Genomic DNA, 16,381 nt, shown 5'->3' with positions numbered 1-16,381 from the left:
TCCATGTTATAAGAACTGCTGTAACCCCGCTACGCGAGGATAAATAAGTTACATTTATTTTAAGAAAGATTGTCAAAATGCAAAATAGTCCAATTCAGACAGTTGAAAATCTAAGCACGATGTCTAGGAACGTAGTTTGGAGTTCCAGCTAAACGTCGATGTGTAACAAATGACAGCCAGACAGAAATCGCAGCTATATCCCCAGTGAGTCATAACATGTAGGATTTGATGAATTAGATGACGGATGTTAACTGCACAGCCTTATTGTTTCGTACGCTTTATAGTTTAAAACAAGCATTGTAAATGATCGCTTACGTAGTATGTTTCCATTGGCTTATAAGAACGAAATCGGCACCCAAAACTGTAGGGTTGTGTGTAAAGTCTTAAATGATGACCACACTCTGGCATCTTGATATACCTCATCGCCAGAGTTCACCCTTTTAGAATATAATATCAATTTTTTAAAACCTGCCTATTGTTATTCAAATTCAAGATAAAGCGACGAAAATCTAAAGATGCAAATCGGTGTTCGAGCTTTTAAATACAATCTAGTACGCAGTCATCCCTTTTTGTATCTAACCAAATCGCGCTATAAAACGCACGTGAAAGCACTATACCAATCAAGTGGGAGAAAATTAACTCACAATCCGTAAACGAATGGTTTAAGAGGTTAAAAAGGAGGGTTCCTACCAGTCGGTAATTTGCATATTGGTGTGCTGGGTAAAAATCAACAACAACAATTAAACGGAATTGATTTCCACGAATCAAAAACCCCTGACATATGCGGTCACATTTGAAAATGTCAAACTATGAGTCATTTAGGAAGTCCATATATCGTAGCATGTTGATCCGGTTTCGTTAGCTACATGTTGTCAATGCAGTCGTGCCAATGCGTGACTGTCGTTATCTGGCTGTGAGTCATAATAATTCTATAACACGCATGCAAGATTTTTTGTACTGTGAAGTAATATGGGCAATGTTATCATTCCTTTTTTCTCCTATTAGTATTTCATAATAATTATATACAGACTATATAGTTGGGTAGGGTAAGGTGGGACAACTTCCCATTTTATTTCCTCGTCCCATTTGGTAGTAAACAAAGAACATTCAAAGAATTATTAAATCTGACTCTCACGACTCCTATAAACCGTTGTTATTTGTTTAAAACACGATCAGTATATTTGGATGTCATGTTCTAAACGTGTCCCACCTCCCCCCAATCCACTATATAATTACGTCTCTAAAAGAACGTTGTTAATTGTTCACGACGGAAATATAATACTTAGGCGCTAAAGGTGTCCCATCTTACCCCACAGTGTTATATCCTGTTAAAAATCTCCAGCCCGGGGCATAAAACGTGCGCTATACACTTTATACCAAACGCCGGTCCTGTGATAAAAATTTTCACTTGGTAATAGCATTGTTTAAGTTACAATCAGGTTAAGTTCGATAAACCCAAATAAACCAAAGCGAAAAATCGACTTAACGGTAATGTAAATATTTTATTCGTTACGCCGACTCCGTCATTACTTCATTGGTGGCATATATAGACACATCGTTATTCGATTTAAATTTATTGAAAATAATTTATATTTTGAATACTGATTCATGCATTATTTTATGCTACAATTTTAAATATTTTAAATACGGATTTATGCTATTAGTTTATTTAAATACTGATTTGTAAATTACTTTATGATATCATTTTCAATAATGATTTACTTATCATTTTAGGCTTATATTTTAAATGCTAAGTTCTTCATTATTTTATAATATCATTTAAATATTAATTTATTCATTGTTTTATGCTCTTACTTTAAATACTAATTGAAGCATTAAACATAAGTTGAGCAAGGTACAGAAAATGCAAATTAACTTTTTTGGCTTGCAAGTATACTTAAGACAAGTCAACGCGTGGAATAAAATAGATTACAACCAGCAATTAATGACCCAAGTTATGACGACATGCAACTATGCGTGTGGTGTTGACGGGATTTCCAACTAGTTCATGCGTAGCTGATCTGTCAATTTGTTTAAACGTGAAACGATCACCGCGCGGACGTCCTGCGTGGCTATAGGGCAGAGGAACGAAGTGATAAGTCGAAACAGAACCGCCGCCTATATAAGCATGACCGAAACACGAAAACAAATAAAGTAGCGTTTAGTAAACGGATAGTCTGGTACAAAGTCACTGTGGAGTAACGCGACGTATTTCTACATCGATAAATGCGACTAATGGTCATTATATTCCCGAGGGCAGGTGCTATATCAGGGTAGTGACGGTAACTTATAAATGTCTCCATAATTTGTCACCTGCGTTTGGCACGCCTATACAGTGTCAAGTGGGAGAGTTGCTTCTGTGAGGAAAAACCTAACCGATAAATATCGCCCCAGGGGTCACTCGCTTCAATATTGCGCAGTTATGGGTACGTCCGATATAGTATTTGTCAGCCGTCAGTCGGAGGGTTAGTCAGTGTTAGCGGTGTTAATCAACTTACGCTTTAGTATGACGCTTTTCTAAGAAAGCCACGCGTTAAAAGGTCAGCGGTTAGCCATTTGCAGCGGCGTTACTTCCAATGTGGCACATAAGCAAAAAATGCAATGTACCCCCCTTGTTAACTTTTCCGAAATCAAAAAATATTTTTTTGCTTTAGATAATGCAAAACAACATTAACAAATTTTGAGTTTTTGGGTTGGTAGAAATAGGTTGAAGTAATATTGGTCGTGAAGATGGTTCTTCATCTCAAGTTGGTTTTGACAACATTGTGTGCATTGGGGTGTTTACTCGAAACAAGTACAGGTGAGAATATTGTTGTGTTGCTATATATGGGAGAAGCATTTTCGAGAGATCCTATCTTTATCAGTCATAAGATAAATCACTAAACGTGGTCGTTATAATTGGATTTGAAAAGTGGCAAAGTCTGTTTTGCTCGTGCCTATTCGTGCTTAGGTGGTTTTGTCCTCAAATCAAATAAATACAGAATGAATTGTAAGTGTTTTCACATAAGTGCATAATCACTGTGACTGTGCCCGCCTTTAAATGGTATAACGTGCGCTTTGCTAAGTTACCAAGAATAATTACTGTCTTTGTATATGAAACACATAAGCAGGGATGGCGTCAAAAACGTAATGTGCACACGTTTCTAACTGGATTAAAACACGCCGACATTTTCTCCTATAGACCAAACCTAAAACGTGCCCAATCACCCGTATTTATTATCGAGCTTTCATATTCATAAGCACGTATGTGTACAGCCAGGGTGCATGTAATCTTCCCGTAAGATCACTGTTTACATTCCGATTGTCGGGTGTTCATATGTTACACGACAGTGCGCCAAAACTTGCGAAACTGGTTGCCGAAAAATTCCGAAGAACGTCAGTAGCGCTTAATCCGAATTTGGGAAGCTTTGCCGGAACGCGTTCTTTTGGCTGCAGTCCAAATTTAAAAGTGACCTATAAAGAAGGCCGATGTCAACATATGGGTTTGGCCTTTGAGATATAATGTAACGTATAAAATTAAACAATGACGTAGTATGTGGGCTAGAAATGCCAGCAGCATCATGTTATCACGAAATGACATTATTTTAATGTTATTTTGGGTAACTCCATTAATTTACTGGGTGTGTTGCGAGTGCGTTTAAAATAAACCAAAGATTGTTTCGAATTTAGAAATAATTCGCTGCGAAGAAATTGTTGCATCTTAGCGGAGTTTCGGCACATCAGGCCCTCCGAGTGAGTCAAACTAAAATACACGTCATATAAATCTAATCGTGGTTGGCGATCTTACCACAGATAAAATAAGTTGCAAAAATTACCCGTCACGTTTTTGAAGAAACCAGACTGACAAGCACTTTAACTTGGGCGGCAACACTTTATCATGCTCTAATAGCATCGTAATGCAAACCAGAAGGACGCAACTCGACAGTTATCGGTAGAAAATCAGTAATTCGTGCGCGGTTGCGTGTGCATCTGCCAGCGCGCGGTTCTTAACCACGATAAACGCAGAACCTAAAATTTATCGTAATCCTGCCAGCGCATATGTAAATTACATACGAAATCGGGTCACGCATATGTTAATGTCACTTTAAATCTAATGACATACTGCTAAGAACAAAGAGGGAATTGTTTCATAAACGCAGTTACCGCAATGGCAGTTGCGATACATATACGAGACATTCATAATTACGAGCATAACCGCACAGACCGAGATATCGTTTAACAGATTGTACGAAATTAACAAAACCCAGATTTCGTATGCATTGCAGTACTTACACGGTTCAAACAGTCAGAACCTTGTTAAATACTCGTATACTCGAATCTGTATGGTATTGTCACAATAATAGTTTATGAAGTTCCACAAAAAAAAATTGTCTATCGTCTTAGAAGTAATTACTTTTTACCACAGTTTTTCCAAAATTCTAAAAGTTTATATATTTAACAACAAACTACGATTCAGCATGCAGGTCAGAAGTTTGCAGGCGCAAACGATCAGTTATAACTCAGCCACAAATCACGCTACAACTCGAAGGGTGCACAGGACGTACTAAGCCTTGGCTCCGACAAGTTTCTTACTGCCTGGACAAAAGTTCGGCGGAAGTGGCCCTAAAGATAAAGAGCTGGTACGCCAGAACCTACACTTTGTGTAGCTCGGTAAGTGGCACAACCCGAAGTATTGCGGCTTTTTACACCCAATGCGACATAAGATGCTACTGGTACCACGTATACCCCTTTCTATTTAATTTTTAACGATTTTTTTTCTATTTAATTTTACTCGGGCTGGGTATAGCATGGCATGCAATGGGACCTACGATTTAAACAAGCTCAAAAACTATATTTTAGATGCAAAACTACAAAGTTATATTAAAACGTGATCTTGGGTTTGATTTGTATAGTGTGGGGAAAGCTGGGACACCTTTCGTATACATAATATCTAAATATTCTGATCGTGTTTTACGCAATTAACAACGGTATATATATGAGTCGTAGGGATACGATTTCATAAAAATGGTGGAGTGTCCCATCTTCCTCCACCCTACTCTAATATAGTGTTGTGAGTAATTGTTTAAAACACGATCAGGATATTTAGATATTATGTGCTAAAGATGTCCCATCTTCCCCCACCCTACTATATTATTAATATCAAATATAACGAAACTACATACCGCTTGGCATTTTCGCGCCACTTGCAAACGACGCATACAAAACATATTAATCCTGCAATGTACGTCACAGAATAAAAGCAGTCTTGTAAAATATAAGACTTTTAACGACTTCCTCCAAACATATTTGCGTCATGGGGTTAACTTTAACGAAAACGAAAGCGTTTTCGAAAAATAGTGAATATAACCTATACCGAGTTAGGTTTTCGGTTCGTACAAAAAGACATTTCACGAAAAAAATAATCGATTCGTTTTCTTCTAGTCATGCAATCACGTCAGAGCCGGTACGCGGGACCGCTCAAATATTGGAACCTGCGTGGACTGTTTCAAGACGCATCTACTCACAGCGGATTTTATGCAATGGGAAAATGTCACATTCACAGAAATAAGCGATTGCTTAGACAGATATATATACGCTGCATTGAGTAATGGTAAGCAAAAGCATGTATGTTTTGCATTTTAGTAAAAAACGCCTACATATCTACATAGTGACAGTCGCTTAACCTTTTTTAAATTTTTTATGTGACATTTATCTTTACAACCATATACAGTACTGTAGGGTAAGATGGATAGTACGATGGGGGAAGATGGGACACTTTTTCATCCTATTTCACGTCCCAATTGGTAGTAAACGAAGAACATTTAATGAATTATAAAACTGTAGCTTCACAACTCCCATGAACCGTTGTTAATTGTTTAAAACACGATCAGGATATTTGAATATTATGTTCTTAAGGTGTCCCATCTTCCCCCAACCTACTATATACTGTTAGCAAATAATATTTCATACAATTAACAACGTTGAGTCGTTAGGGAATACGGTTACACAATTCTAAATATTATTTGTTTGCTATCAAATAGGGCAGCAAAAGTATGAAAACATAAACCATCTATACCCAAACCTATTATACATATTAAAGAACGAGAGTGCAAAATATAGATCAATATTTTGACTACTTAATTAGCGCCACTTACCGTAACATAATCTTGGAAGGTGGAAATTTAATTTGGAACGTAATTAACCGTATCAGATTGACAAGGAGTGATTTAAGATGGTCATTTCCTGGCTAGCGTCCAATTACTTTGCGTCGCTGCAAAAAGAAAGTAATTTAAAATATAGACCTGAATTCTTCTGTAAACCACATAAAATTTGACACGTCAAAAAGCATAATTGTACATCGTGGCTTAGGGTAAGATGGTCTGTGTTTTTTATTGTTTTATCGTCGCAATTCCGAGTAAAGAAAAAATATTTGAAGAAATCTATAACCGTATCCTCACGACTTTAAAAAAGCGTCGTTAATTGTTAAAAAACAATAAGGAAATACGGGACGTTAAGTAGTTTATGAATTTTACTTCCAATTTTTTTTTTCATACAATGTATTGAATGACGAAAGGCCATAGTCCTACATATAATGCTGACCTATCATATTTAAACGAGTAATTAACCACACCATACCTTAAAATACATATATATACTTATACACGCCCACGTTTAAACGTTATTGGGATTTGAGTCATAAGACCGCATTTTCGTAACAGGCAGCAAATTAGAATATTCAATAAAAACGGAATATTCAATAATAAGTGCTGTGTAGCAGTGTAGCTTATACCTATATATGAATGTACATTATGTGCGTGTACATGGCCCTACAGAAGATTTAAAAAATACCGTTTTTAATTAGGCTAAACGTATTCGTGTTGACCGATTTTACTATAGGTATTTACACTTTAAGTTTTTAGACTCTAGGTGCCGTTTAAATTGTTTAGAATTTAAGTGCAGATTATAATAAACAATCTTTTTTATCTTCTTATGCGAATATAATGATAAATTCAGATCTACACCTACTTAAATATTTTTTTGTAGAGGTTCCGTCATACGTTGCCGAAACAAGAGCAAGAGGGAAAATCACATTACCACAGTTAAGACCTGCCAATAATTGGTGGTCACTTACAGTGAAGCTACCATGCAAGCCACCCTTATTCCAGGTAATTAATATAATGTATTGGGTGTTGTCATATATATGTGGTCACTGTAGGAGTTTTTGGTTGATTTTTCCTGCCTTTTTAGGTGTGTATAGGTTATGAGAAAAGGTTTGTGTTGTATATGCTATAGTACTGTTGGGTATAAGACAATAGACACCGTTTGTACATAATAAATACTTCCTAAAATTGCAATTAACAACGCCTGTTTAAAGTCATAAGAATACAGTTATACAATTGTATAAATATTCTTTGTTTTTTATACCAAACGCTGGAACAATAAAAGAGAATGAAAACATGGACCAACCTATTCTACTATATATATATATATATATGTATAGTACAGTGGGGGTAAGATGAGACACCTTTAACACGTAATATTCAAATATATTAATCGTGTTTTAAACAATAACGACGGTCTATGGAAGTCGTGAAAACACGGCTTTATAAGAATTTAAATGTTCTTTGTTTACTACTATGGAACGAGAAAATAGAATGAAAAGGTGTCCCATCTTACCCCAACCTACAATATGTATAGAGAGTAAAGGTATATGAAAGTACAGCTTACTTACGACTTATCTTCGTATTGTCTGGCAACGAAATATATGGTACTGTACAATTACATTCCGGGTTTGAATTTCAGTTCTGGAATGCATACTGTATTAATTCATTTGCTGATGACGTGCGTGCACGAGATTTTGTGCTTACTCAAAACAAACTGGTGAAAAGCAGGAACATCATTTTTCTTGCTACGTTCAGTGAAAGCTGCAGGTTCGACGTAAATGACGTGGAGATTGTCTGGAGCGAATCTGTTCCTGCGTTCGGTAAGGCTGAAATGTATAAATGAATGTAACTTATTTATCCTCGCGTGGTGGGGCAGCAACAGTCGGAATTTAGCGGCTTTTTTTTATTTTCACACGTTGCTCCAACCCAATGGTCATTAATAGGTTGTCAAAATTGTCAGCCATTACAAAAAAATCCCCACCAAATTACATTTAAGCCTAAATAATGAATGAATAAATGATTAAAACTTATATTTATCCTCGTGCTATGGCGCAACGACAGTCGTTATAACACGGGAGCTCTGTTTCATACCCCTTATTCCCGCACATGAATTACCACCTTTAACTTTGTAGGTGAATATTTTTTTAGATTTTTTTTCAAAAACACATTTTAACATTGCAATATTACTCAAAGCTGCTCCACAAGTCTCATCATTCCCACGATCCATACCACCTGCAGCTGCAGAGTTTGGAAACATATTCTTCAACCAGGCAGCCCGAGAACGGTTACGACGTACAGACACAGCGCGCTTAAGCTCAACACCAACTAGTAGCAGGGGGCCAAAGAGAAGACGACGAAATGTTGATATTACGGATGCTGCAATAGATATCACACCTATTAACTTGGGAGTTAAAATGCCATGCACTGTACGCAGTTTCGAGGTATGTGAATTAACCTTTAAATAATGAATTGTTATACTTTACGTGAAACGTTTTGAACCTAAAATAAAAAAAAATAGAAAATTTACAAAAGAAAACATATAGTAAGGTGGGGGAAGATGGGACACTTTTTTATACCATTTTTCCGTTCCATTTGGTAGTAAACAAAGAACATTCAAAGAATTATAAAACCATATCATCACTACTCTCATAGACCGTTGTTAATTGTTTAAAACATGATCGGGATATTAGAATATTATGTGCAAAAGGTTTCCCGTCTTCTCCCACCCTACTACATATGTCATATACAATTATAAAAATTCTCATTCCACGTTTTAGGTTTCAGACGAAATTGGAGTACCAGTAAGCGTCCAATCTAACGGCAAACGGCATTTACTTGACACTTCCCGTATACTGAGGAACATTGATACACTTAATTTTACACTGGATTATGGATATAGCATGACAGGCTGCTTGTTTGGTTCCTCAGAAGCGGAATTTGTTATCAATCCACCGCCAGGCTGGCTCGCAGCGCAAGAACGTACGTTAACTTGATTTTAGACTTAGATTTTAGTTTAACCTTAAATCATGTTAATGAATAAATGAGACATGTTTATCGTCGCGTTGTAGGACAACGATAGGCCTTGTATAACATGTGTGTTATGTTTCATACATCCTCGTGCTTTTGGTAGCAAACAAAGGACATTTAAAGAATTATAAAATCGTATCCTCACGACTCCAATAGAACGTTGTTAAATGTTTAAAACACGATCAGGTTATTTGGATATTATGTGCTAAATGTCCCATCTTACCCCACCCTACTATATGTGGATAAATATTGACCCGACTGCCCTTAGGGAAACATTTATTGTATTTCTTATTCTGTATAGAACGTTAGTTTTCTTTGTACCACATCTTTAAAGTATATTTTTTGTTATTATTTTTGTTTCCCCAAGTTTACAAATAGGCAAATACAACTGTACTTATACAGCTTAACTGGCGAACACGAAATTGTTGCAACCACTAAGTCATTTTGCTCAACAGGTATTCAGTGTTACACTTGCCACAGTGCGAATTCAGAAGCTGAATGTTTGAGAAATGGAAGGGTAGAACTTTGCCCAGCAGGATTTCAATGTCAAAGCGAAACCAGACAAATATCGATCAATAAGGTGATTATGTATATATACATGCTTTATTGACTGATTTTAAATAGAACTGCTACATATTTTAAGGTAATCCAAATAGAGAAACTTTCCGTTCGATCTTGGATTCTTGGTTATGCCAGGCGGACTATATATGAGCGACAGTTTCGTTAAATTGAAGTTCATCTCTTTGTCTAATTCAGCGCATAGACAGAGTATGGTAGGGTGGGGGAAGATGGGACACTTTTAGCACTGAATATCCAAATATCCTGATCGTGTTTTAAACAACTAACAACGGTCCATGGGAGTCGTGAAGATACGTTTTATATATCTTTGACTGTTTTTTGTTTACTGCCATATAGGACGAGAAAGTAAAATAAAAAGGTGTCCTATCTTCCCCCACCCTACTATATAAGCTGTTAACTTTGGTTACTCGTAGGACTGCAGTTGATAAAGAGTTGCTGAAAACATAAACAGGCGGACTTTACTAAAACCTTCTTGTTTCTGTAGATCACTATTACGAAGCGTTGTAAGCAATCATTGGCATGTGAGAATAATTACATCAACAACAACAGAGAGCAATGTCGACCTGGCCACCAGCCAAGCGTATGTAGATGTTGTTGCGGAACACACTTTTGCAACGATGATTCTTTGGTTTGCACATAGACAACTACGATTTGTCATTTTTTGTCTATTTTTTGAATAAGAGTTGCCGTATAAATGCATTTGCACGCACTTTTAACTTTAAATGCGACAGAAACACTTTACCTGCAAAGACAAAATTGTCGTTTATACAAGCCCTCTGAAGTACGCAGAACTATACATCGAACAAACCGACTTTTATCTCTTTTTTGCAACAATGTATCGTATTCAAGGAAATAGAAGCAATTAACATTCAGAAACATAAGTGTGTTTTGTTCTACACCAATGTATAAACTAATCCACGAATATATAATCATAAAATCGGAAATTCACTGCTAAGTATTGCACGACAGAAGAGCATGAGGTGTAACATCAAGAATCGGAATGAAACATTGGTTTGAGTAGAGCGGCTTCTCTCTCCATCTCATATATTGTTCGGTGTTGAGATTCCAGCAAATCTTTATCATGTCTTTGCAACTGTTGTGTAGAAACATCTTTTAGGACTAGGTTTCTTAAAAATGATGTTGAGCTCTTAAAACCACTGTAACATCAGTGTGAGAAGACGCCAGGTTCACCCTGTTAGTCGCACGTATACTGCAAACCCATCACTTTACGAAAAGGTAACAACCCGGGTTTATCTACATACGTTCTAAAGTTCTACAAATTAAGCAGTATGCGGCTCAATTACTGGCAAAAAACGTCATAAAAGCAATGCTTTTATAGAATACTTAGCTGTTAGCTTTAAAATATACTGTCTAATTCTAAACTGATAATTTAACCTCTTGATAAATGTCGTCGTTGTTCAAGAAGTCGCCAAGAATCCTCGGTAAAATATGGATATGAACATGTGGAACAGACTGACCAGCTTCTCGTCCATCCTTGTAGAGATAATTTAATCAGAAACAGGAAATGCAAAGGTTTCTCAGCTTGGTGAAATTAGCTAGGTGTGTAAAACGGAACACCAGTGTTATAACTACTGTTGTTGCACCGCCACGCGTGGACGATAAGTTACATTCATCAATTTTAAATTGGAGACACATTTTAATGCGGAAACGGATAGACGTCGAGTATTATAAACAAACGACATTTTGACTGTGCGGCTGCTTGTGCATCTCTACGACTGTAGGGTTAATTACAGATATCACGTCAATGCCGTTTAATGTGGAAAGTTTAAAATCGATTAAAACAAATACTTAACTTTTCAATATACATAAACTGTCTTTTATAAACCCGCATTCAACGTACAAACTTTTGTGGTGAATACACGATTTGAATACAAAAAACCTATTACCTAATACCTACAAAGTTACAAACGTGGTAACTCGTAAGCTGGCATGAGATGTTTGATACAATACGCCCGTGTTATAACAAAGGCAGTTACCTCAACACGCGAGAATAAAAAGTTTCATTTATTCACTTAATATCAAAAATTATAACCCATTTTTTACATTATTCTTACCTGTACGACGATAGAAACAGACGATGCTTTGAAACAACTTACAACGACTGTTGACACACGTTGTGCAGTAATGAAAAGATCGGATACTTCCTCCGTTTTTAGCTGTTTGACTCGTTCAACCAAACGAATGGGACACACAAGTACATCTATTATTTGTCAGTAAAGGACTATAGACGATGTATTTGGTATCTATCTACTGACACTCTGAAGCATTATGTAAGACATATTGACAATAAAATTATAGAAACATAATCCAATAAAATTATATACAATTTTTCATCGAATTTTAAGTAAAAATGAATTGTATGCCTGTATACAATATGTATTATGAGTTTAAAAATATTAATAGCTGTAATATCATATAGGCATGCTTAGTGTATTACAATGAGTTTATACAGCAAACAAACAGGCTTAATTATACATTTCCTTGAAATTAACATTGAAAATCATCCATACAAAGGATACGTCCAGGAACAACAGGCTTAATATTCACTAAGGCAAAACTGAGTGAAGTTCTTAAGAATGTGGTGCTTGCTGGGATAATATGTTGACCAAACTTTAAACCAGTAGAGCCAGCCATGTCAATAAGTTTTCATGATACCTAGTTCAGTATGTATCTTGAGGTGAAAACAGAATGGTAATAGATTTAGGCAATATAAGGGATTTATGATGTAAAATGGTGAAGAATATAATGTGAAGACAAATTCACAATAATGTATGATATAATTTTAAATGACACAATTTGTGTCAGAATTTGCCTTGAGTTTATGACTATAATATAATACATATTAAGAAAAAAAGGTATTTAACCCAAGAAATAAATGACACAGTTTTCTTATAATAATTTGACAATAATGGAAATGAAAAAAAATTGATGATAAATAATCATAAATAAATCGAAAACAAGATTTATATTAATGATAAAACACAAGGTAAGATGAAACTCTAATCAATCCTGGGTTCTGCTTTGGATTTGGATCTTTGCCTTCAAACAGTCCACGGTATGTTATGTTGTTTATGGAGTTTGGAAGAAGTTCGTTTGAAATGTCAATCAACCATGGATCAACCTGCAGACCATCGCACCAACCGTCTCTACCATATAACCAAGTACCATGCTCGTTAGGCACCACACCTTCTGGCACACGCTCTGCACAGCCTAATGGCGTCCCAGCATTGTTGAATGTTGTGCTATGAGCTGAGTTGTTGTTTACAGAGAAAAGGTGTGTCGTGACGCAGAACTCAGCGCAGTTATGATCGTCAGAGCCATGGCCAGTTATAACAGCATAAATAATAGCAGAGGTAAAGCTAGGTGCTGTTATTTGGAGCATTGGGTGGTTTTTATTGTAGTTACTGTCGAATGTTCCACCTTGGAATAAAGGAATGGCTTTGAAAGGCCTCAAGGGTAGTTTGGATACTGTTGGATAGAAAGATTGTGGAGTAGGAGTCTTTTTAAACCTAAGTGTTAAGGTTACTGTCCAAGGCTTAGCCCACCATGCCCCGAGTAAAACCTTAAAACTGCATTTAGTTGATGATGATAAACCAAACACTGGTAAAAGTGGCGAAACATTGGTTAGCCAGTGACCAGTGCCTCTCCGAAATGCAGTGATCCAACGTCCTACTTCTACACCACATAACTCTTGTTCAGCTTGTTCACAACACACATACAAAGTAGCTACATGATCCCATGGCGGGCAACCATCTTCTGTGTCACTGACACACCCAAGCGACATATCCAAATACAAACTGTTGTAGTTTTGAAGGTTATTTAACTGAACTGTGACATTGCCTGTCCCATTTTTCCCTTGCAATACTGTATGGTTAAACACAGGTACATTGTAATCAACAAATGTTGAGATTTTGTTTGTTAGATTAGCATCAAATACAAGCCACTGCATTTGCCAAGCTAGAAACTGCAGGGAGGGATACAGGAACCAACCAGCTTCTGCAAGATTGCCCTTTCCGTCAATTGTAAAGTAGAAATTTGGAGATGGAGTATTCTGAAGGCTTGCTGTTACAACATAACCTGTTTTGACACTTTCAATTACTTCAGCATCGTATGGGATGCTCACAACTGGTATAGTGATTTGTACAGAACAATCTGCACCATCACAGTTAATGTCTTTTAATGGATAACCAGGTTCTGAGTACACAAGCACACCAATAGCTCCTGCATTTTGTAAGTTGCTTACCTTTTTAGCAATGGTGCAGTTTATACTGGAACCTGCTACAAGAGCAACAGAGCCGTTTATATGTATCATGTTTTTTACACTAAACGAACAACCATCTGGTACGTGGGTTAAGGTAGGGGCAGCAGGTTTCCACTGGTGAACAAATGCCCAGTCATAACGTGCATCAACTCGCTTTACAAATTTAACCGGCGGGTTCCAGGATTTTGATTCAAATGCAACTTGGTTGTAACCGCATCCATGGTCACTGCATGACCATTCCTGCAAAATGGCGGGAATCCAATTGCCTAGTTCTGAAACCGGGGTGATGACAAAGAAACTTTTTTTCATAAAATTTGTTTGCTCAGTAAGAGTTAGTTTTGACAATAAAAGAGCATTTTGTAACTGGGATTTCATCCAGGTTGCGATTTTTAATGCGTTATTGTCAAAAGTTAAAAACACATACTGCACATTTGATGGACTGGTATTCACAAAGTCAATCAATGACTTTTGGCCGGTCCACATGCAATCTAGGAAGCCTGAATGGTTGGTGTAGACATGGAAACCAATTGGAGACCCTTGGGGAAAATTTTCCCCAGGATATGATATTTTACCATGGTCCAGTGTCCAAATGGTAAAGGGTTGGGCCTTTGAGCCTGGTGTAAATGTTGATCCAAATTTAGTGTCTTTGTAAGCATGATGTTTAGTGGTATATGGGTCAAGGTGGCTTTGAAGTGGTGGATTAGAAAGATCAGAGCTTGTTAGGCGACTCTGGCATTGACACACATATACATGAAATAAAACAAGAATAAACTGATACCTTAACATTGTTTTTTCTATAATAACCTGATGCGATACGACAAATGAATTAAACAAATAAATGAATGAACAAATGTATCTAAATTGTATCGTCCGCTACGATGCGATATTTCAACCACATTCAAAGTAAAATTAAACAATTTTGTTTTATTATAAATTTTGAAGAACACTCACGCTTTTAAATATTGATTTTTGGTATCGAATCTAAAAGGGTCCACGGTCCAGAACATTTTATTTTTTTCAAGTCCCGTAAATGTTTTATTTTAGGGGATCTCCCCATCTTACCGCTCATGGTTTTCGTATTAATATTTTTTAGGGGACTGAAATAATTTCAAATACAAGTTTTACGTTTTAGGGCGACATATATACAATTTTTAACACTGTAAAATCAATTTTACGTTATAATTACATGTTGGCCCACCCTTGGTTGGTTTTAAATCTATGCCAAGTGCTTTAGATAGTCATGCATGGATAAACCATGTGTATGTAAAGGACTTGGTTGGTAGGTGACTTCGTTCACAGACAGGTAGTTTAGTCACGTCATCATAAAGTAATATAACGTTTGTTTCTTATCGTTTTATAAATGTTGTTACAGTTTTTTTGGTACATGCTTGAGGTGAATGTGTTTGTGATTGCTCGATGTTTATAAATATGTCAGTTTAAACAGTTTTATATTAACCGTATAAAAAAACAGGTTTTCCACCATTTTTAAGTAAAATTTTATAAAAACATTTACATATCTTGCTCCTTATATGCTATATAATATAACAAACCTTAATTAAATCATTTATTATATCCTTCAAGTTATAGAATGTTCAAGAGAAAACTCAATGCATTGGGTTATCCAAAAAGTTCAACGTTTGACCCAAGTGTGGTAGAACAATGTAAAGAGCTTGTTATATGGTTGGAAGATCAGAAAATACGTCATTATAAAGTAGAAAACCGTGTGTTTCTGAAAACTGCCAATGCAAAATCATGGCCTGCTGCTTTGGAAAAATACTTAAAAGATGTGGACTATCCGTTTACAAAGAAAAATCAAAACATGGTAATTGATTGGCTGCTTGGACTTGCTGTAAGGCTTGAGTATGGGGATGATGTAGAAAAGTATAATAGTGTAAGTCCTGAAAAAGTTGAAAAACCAAAAGAAAACGGTGCGTCTGCGAAAAGCCCACTGCAAGACATTAATGAAAAAAGCATGGAGTTTAGAACAGGGGTTCGAAGCTTGGCAAAAGTTTTAGATATACCAATTCACCCGGATGATACTGTCACCTTGGAAGCTGTGAAAATTCTAATTGAGGAGCGATTGTCAACTCCAGCTCTTGAGGCGGCAAAAACGACATCAAAACCAGTTGGTCGCGCTGTTCCTATTGATGATATAAAACTCGGGTTTGATACAGGGGACCCTATGATAAACAAAGCTGCCAAAGCTCTAAGACTGTTGCATATAAATGAGTTAAGAAAGTTGCAGACACAGGTTAATGAAGCAATTGTTGCCGTTCAGGCGATAACAGCGAACCCAAAGACCGATCAACGCTTGGGAAAGATTGGAAGAAGTTAAAATATCACCTATGTT

General features: G+C 36.5%; 4 protein-coding genes and 1 long non-coding RNA gene across 5 annotated transcripts; 2 read left to right on the top strand and 3 right to left on the bottom strand.

Annotated features, from left to right (window-relative positions):
* Positions 1 to 120: 120 nt before the first annotated feature.
* Positions 121 to 7,784, bottom strand: LOC113474479. Its single transcript, XR_003396135.1, has 3 exons — positions 7,712 to 7,784; positions 6,135 to 6,250; positions 121 to 437 (listed from the first exon to the last, which is right to left on the bottom strand). It is a non-coding gene; the product is annotated as an uncharacterized LOC113474479 (long non-coding RNA).
* LOC100177472 lies at positions 2,633 to 10,625 on the top strand. The gene is made up of 9 exons (XM_002131892.3): positions 2,633 to 2,800; positions 4,457 to 4,650; positions 5,422 to 5,590; positions 7,024 to 7,145; positions 7,783 to 7,963; positions 8,337 to 8,584; positions 8,921 to 9,122; positions 9,626 to 9,750; positions 10,234 to 10,625. Exons 1-9 carry the CDS (start codon positions 2,731 to 2,733, stop codon positions 10,387 to 10,389), a joined length of 1,467 nt encoding a protein of 488 aa, XP_002131928.1. The 5' UTR covers positions 2,633 to 2,730; the 3' UTR covers positions 10,390 to 10,625.
* Positions 10,571 to 14,829, bottom strand: LOC100175152 (bis(5'-adenosyl)-triphosphatase-like). The gene is made up of 4 exons (XM_002131934.5): positions 12,290 to 14,829; positions 11,825 to 11,970; positions 11,145 to 11,243; positions 10,571 to 10,842 (listed from the first exon to the last, which is right to left on the bottom strand). Exons 1-4 carry the CDS (start codon positions 12,402 to 12,404, stop codon positions 10,738 to 10,740), a joined length of 465 nt encoding a protein of 154 aa, XP_002131970.1. The 5' UTR covers positions 12,405 to 14,829; the 3' UTR covers positions 10,571 to 10,737.
* Positions 12,739 to 14,817, bottom strand: LOC100179023. Its single transcript, XM_002126215.5, has one exon. It carries the CDS (start codon positions 14,815 to 14,817, stop codon positions 12,739 to 12,741), a length of 2,079 nt encoding a protein of 692 aa, XP_002126251.3.
* Positions 14,830 to 15,619: 790 nt separating the features above from the next.
* Positions 15,620 to 16,366, top strand: LOC100180085 (RNA transcription, translation and transport factor protein-like). The gene has a single exon (XM_004226277.3). It carries the CDS (start codon positions 15,620 to 15,622, stop codon positions 16,364 to 16,366), a length of 747 nt encoding a protein of 248 aa, XP_004226325.1.
* Positions 16,367 to 16,381: the final 15 nt, after the last annotated feature.

Source organism: Ciona intestinalis, chromosome 8, assembly GCF_000224145.3.
Source record: "Ciona intestinalis chromosome 8, KH, whole genome shotgun sequence".
NCBI lineage: Eukaryota > Metazoa > Chordata > Ascidiacea > Phlebobranchia > Cionidae > Ciona > Ciona intestinalis.
This window is presented reverse-complemented; position numbering and strand designations above follow the sequence as displayed.

What these genes read in the sequence shown, in the direction of transcription:
- LOC100179023 (XM_002126215.5), bottom strand. Translation starts at nt 14,817, where the DNA reads ATGTTAAGGTATCAGTTTATTCTTGTTTTATTTCATGTATATGTGTGT.
- LOC100177472 (XM_002131892.3), top strand. Translation starts at nt 2,731, where the DNA reads ATGGTTCTTCATCTCAAGTTGGTTTTGACAACATTGTGTGCATTGGGG. An exon ending in GCAAGCCACCCTTATTCCAG is followed by an intron (nt 7,146 to 7,782) that starts GTAATTAATATA and finishes TTTGAATTTCAG; the next exon opens with TTCTGGAATGCATACTGTAT. An exon ending in GACAAATATCGATCAATAAG is followed by an intron (nt 9,751 to 10,233) that starts GTGATTATGTAT and finishes TTGTTTCTGTAG; the next exon opens with ATCACTATTACGAAGCGTTG.
- LOC100180085 (XM_004226277.3), top strand. Translation starts at nt 15,620, where the DNA reads ATGTTCAAGAGAAAACTCAATGCATTGGGTTATCCAAAAAGTTCAACG.
- LOC100175152 (XM_002131934.5), bottom strand. Translation starts at nt 12,404, where the DNA reads ATGGCTGGCTCTACTGGTTTAAAGTTTGGTCAACATATTATCCCAGCA. An exon ending in TAAGCCTGTTGTTCCTGGAC is followed by an intron (nt 11,971 to 12,289) that starts GTATCCTTTGTA and finishes GACAAATAATAG; the next exon opens with ATGTACTTGTGTGTCCCATT. An exon ending in CTGTTTCTATCGTCGTACAG is followed by an intron (nt 11,244 to 11,824) that starts GTAAGAATAATG and finishes TATCTCTACAAG; the next exon opens with GATGGACGAGAAGCTGGTCA.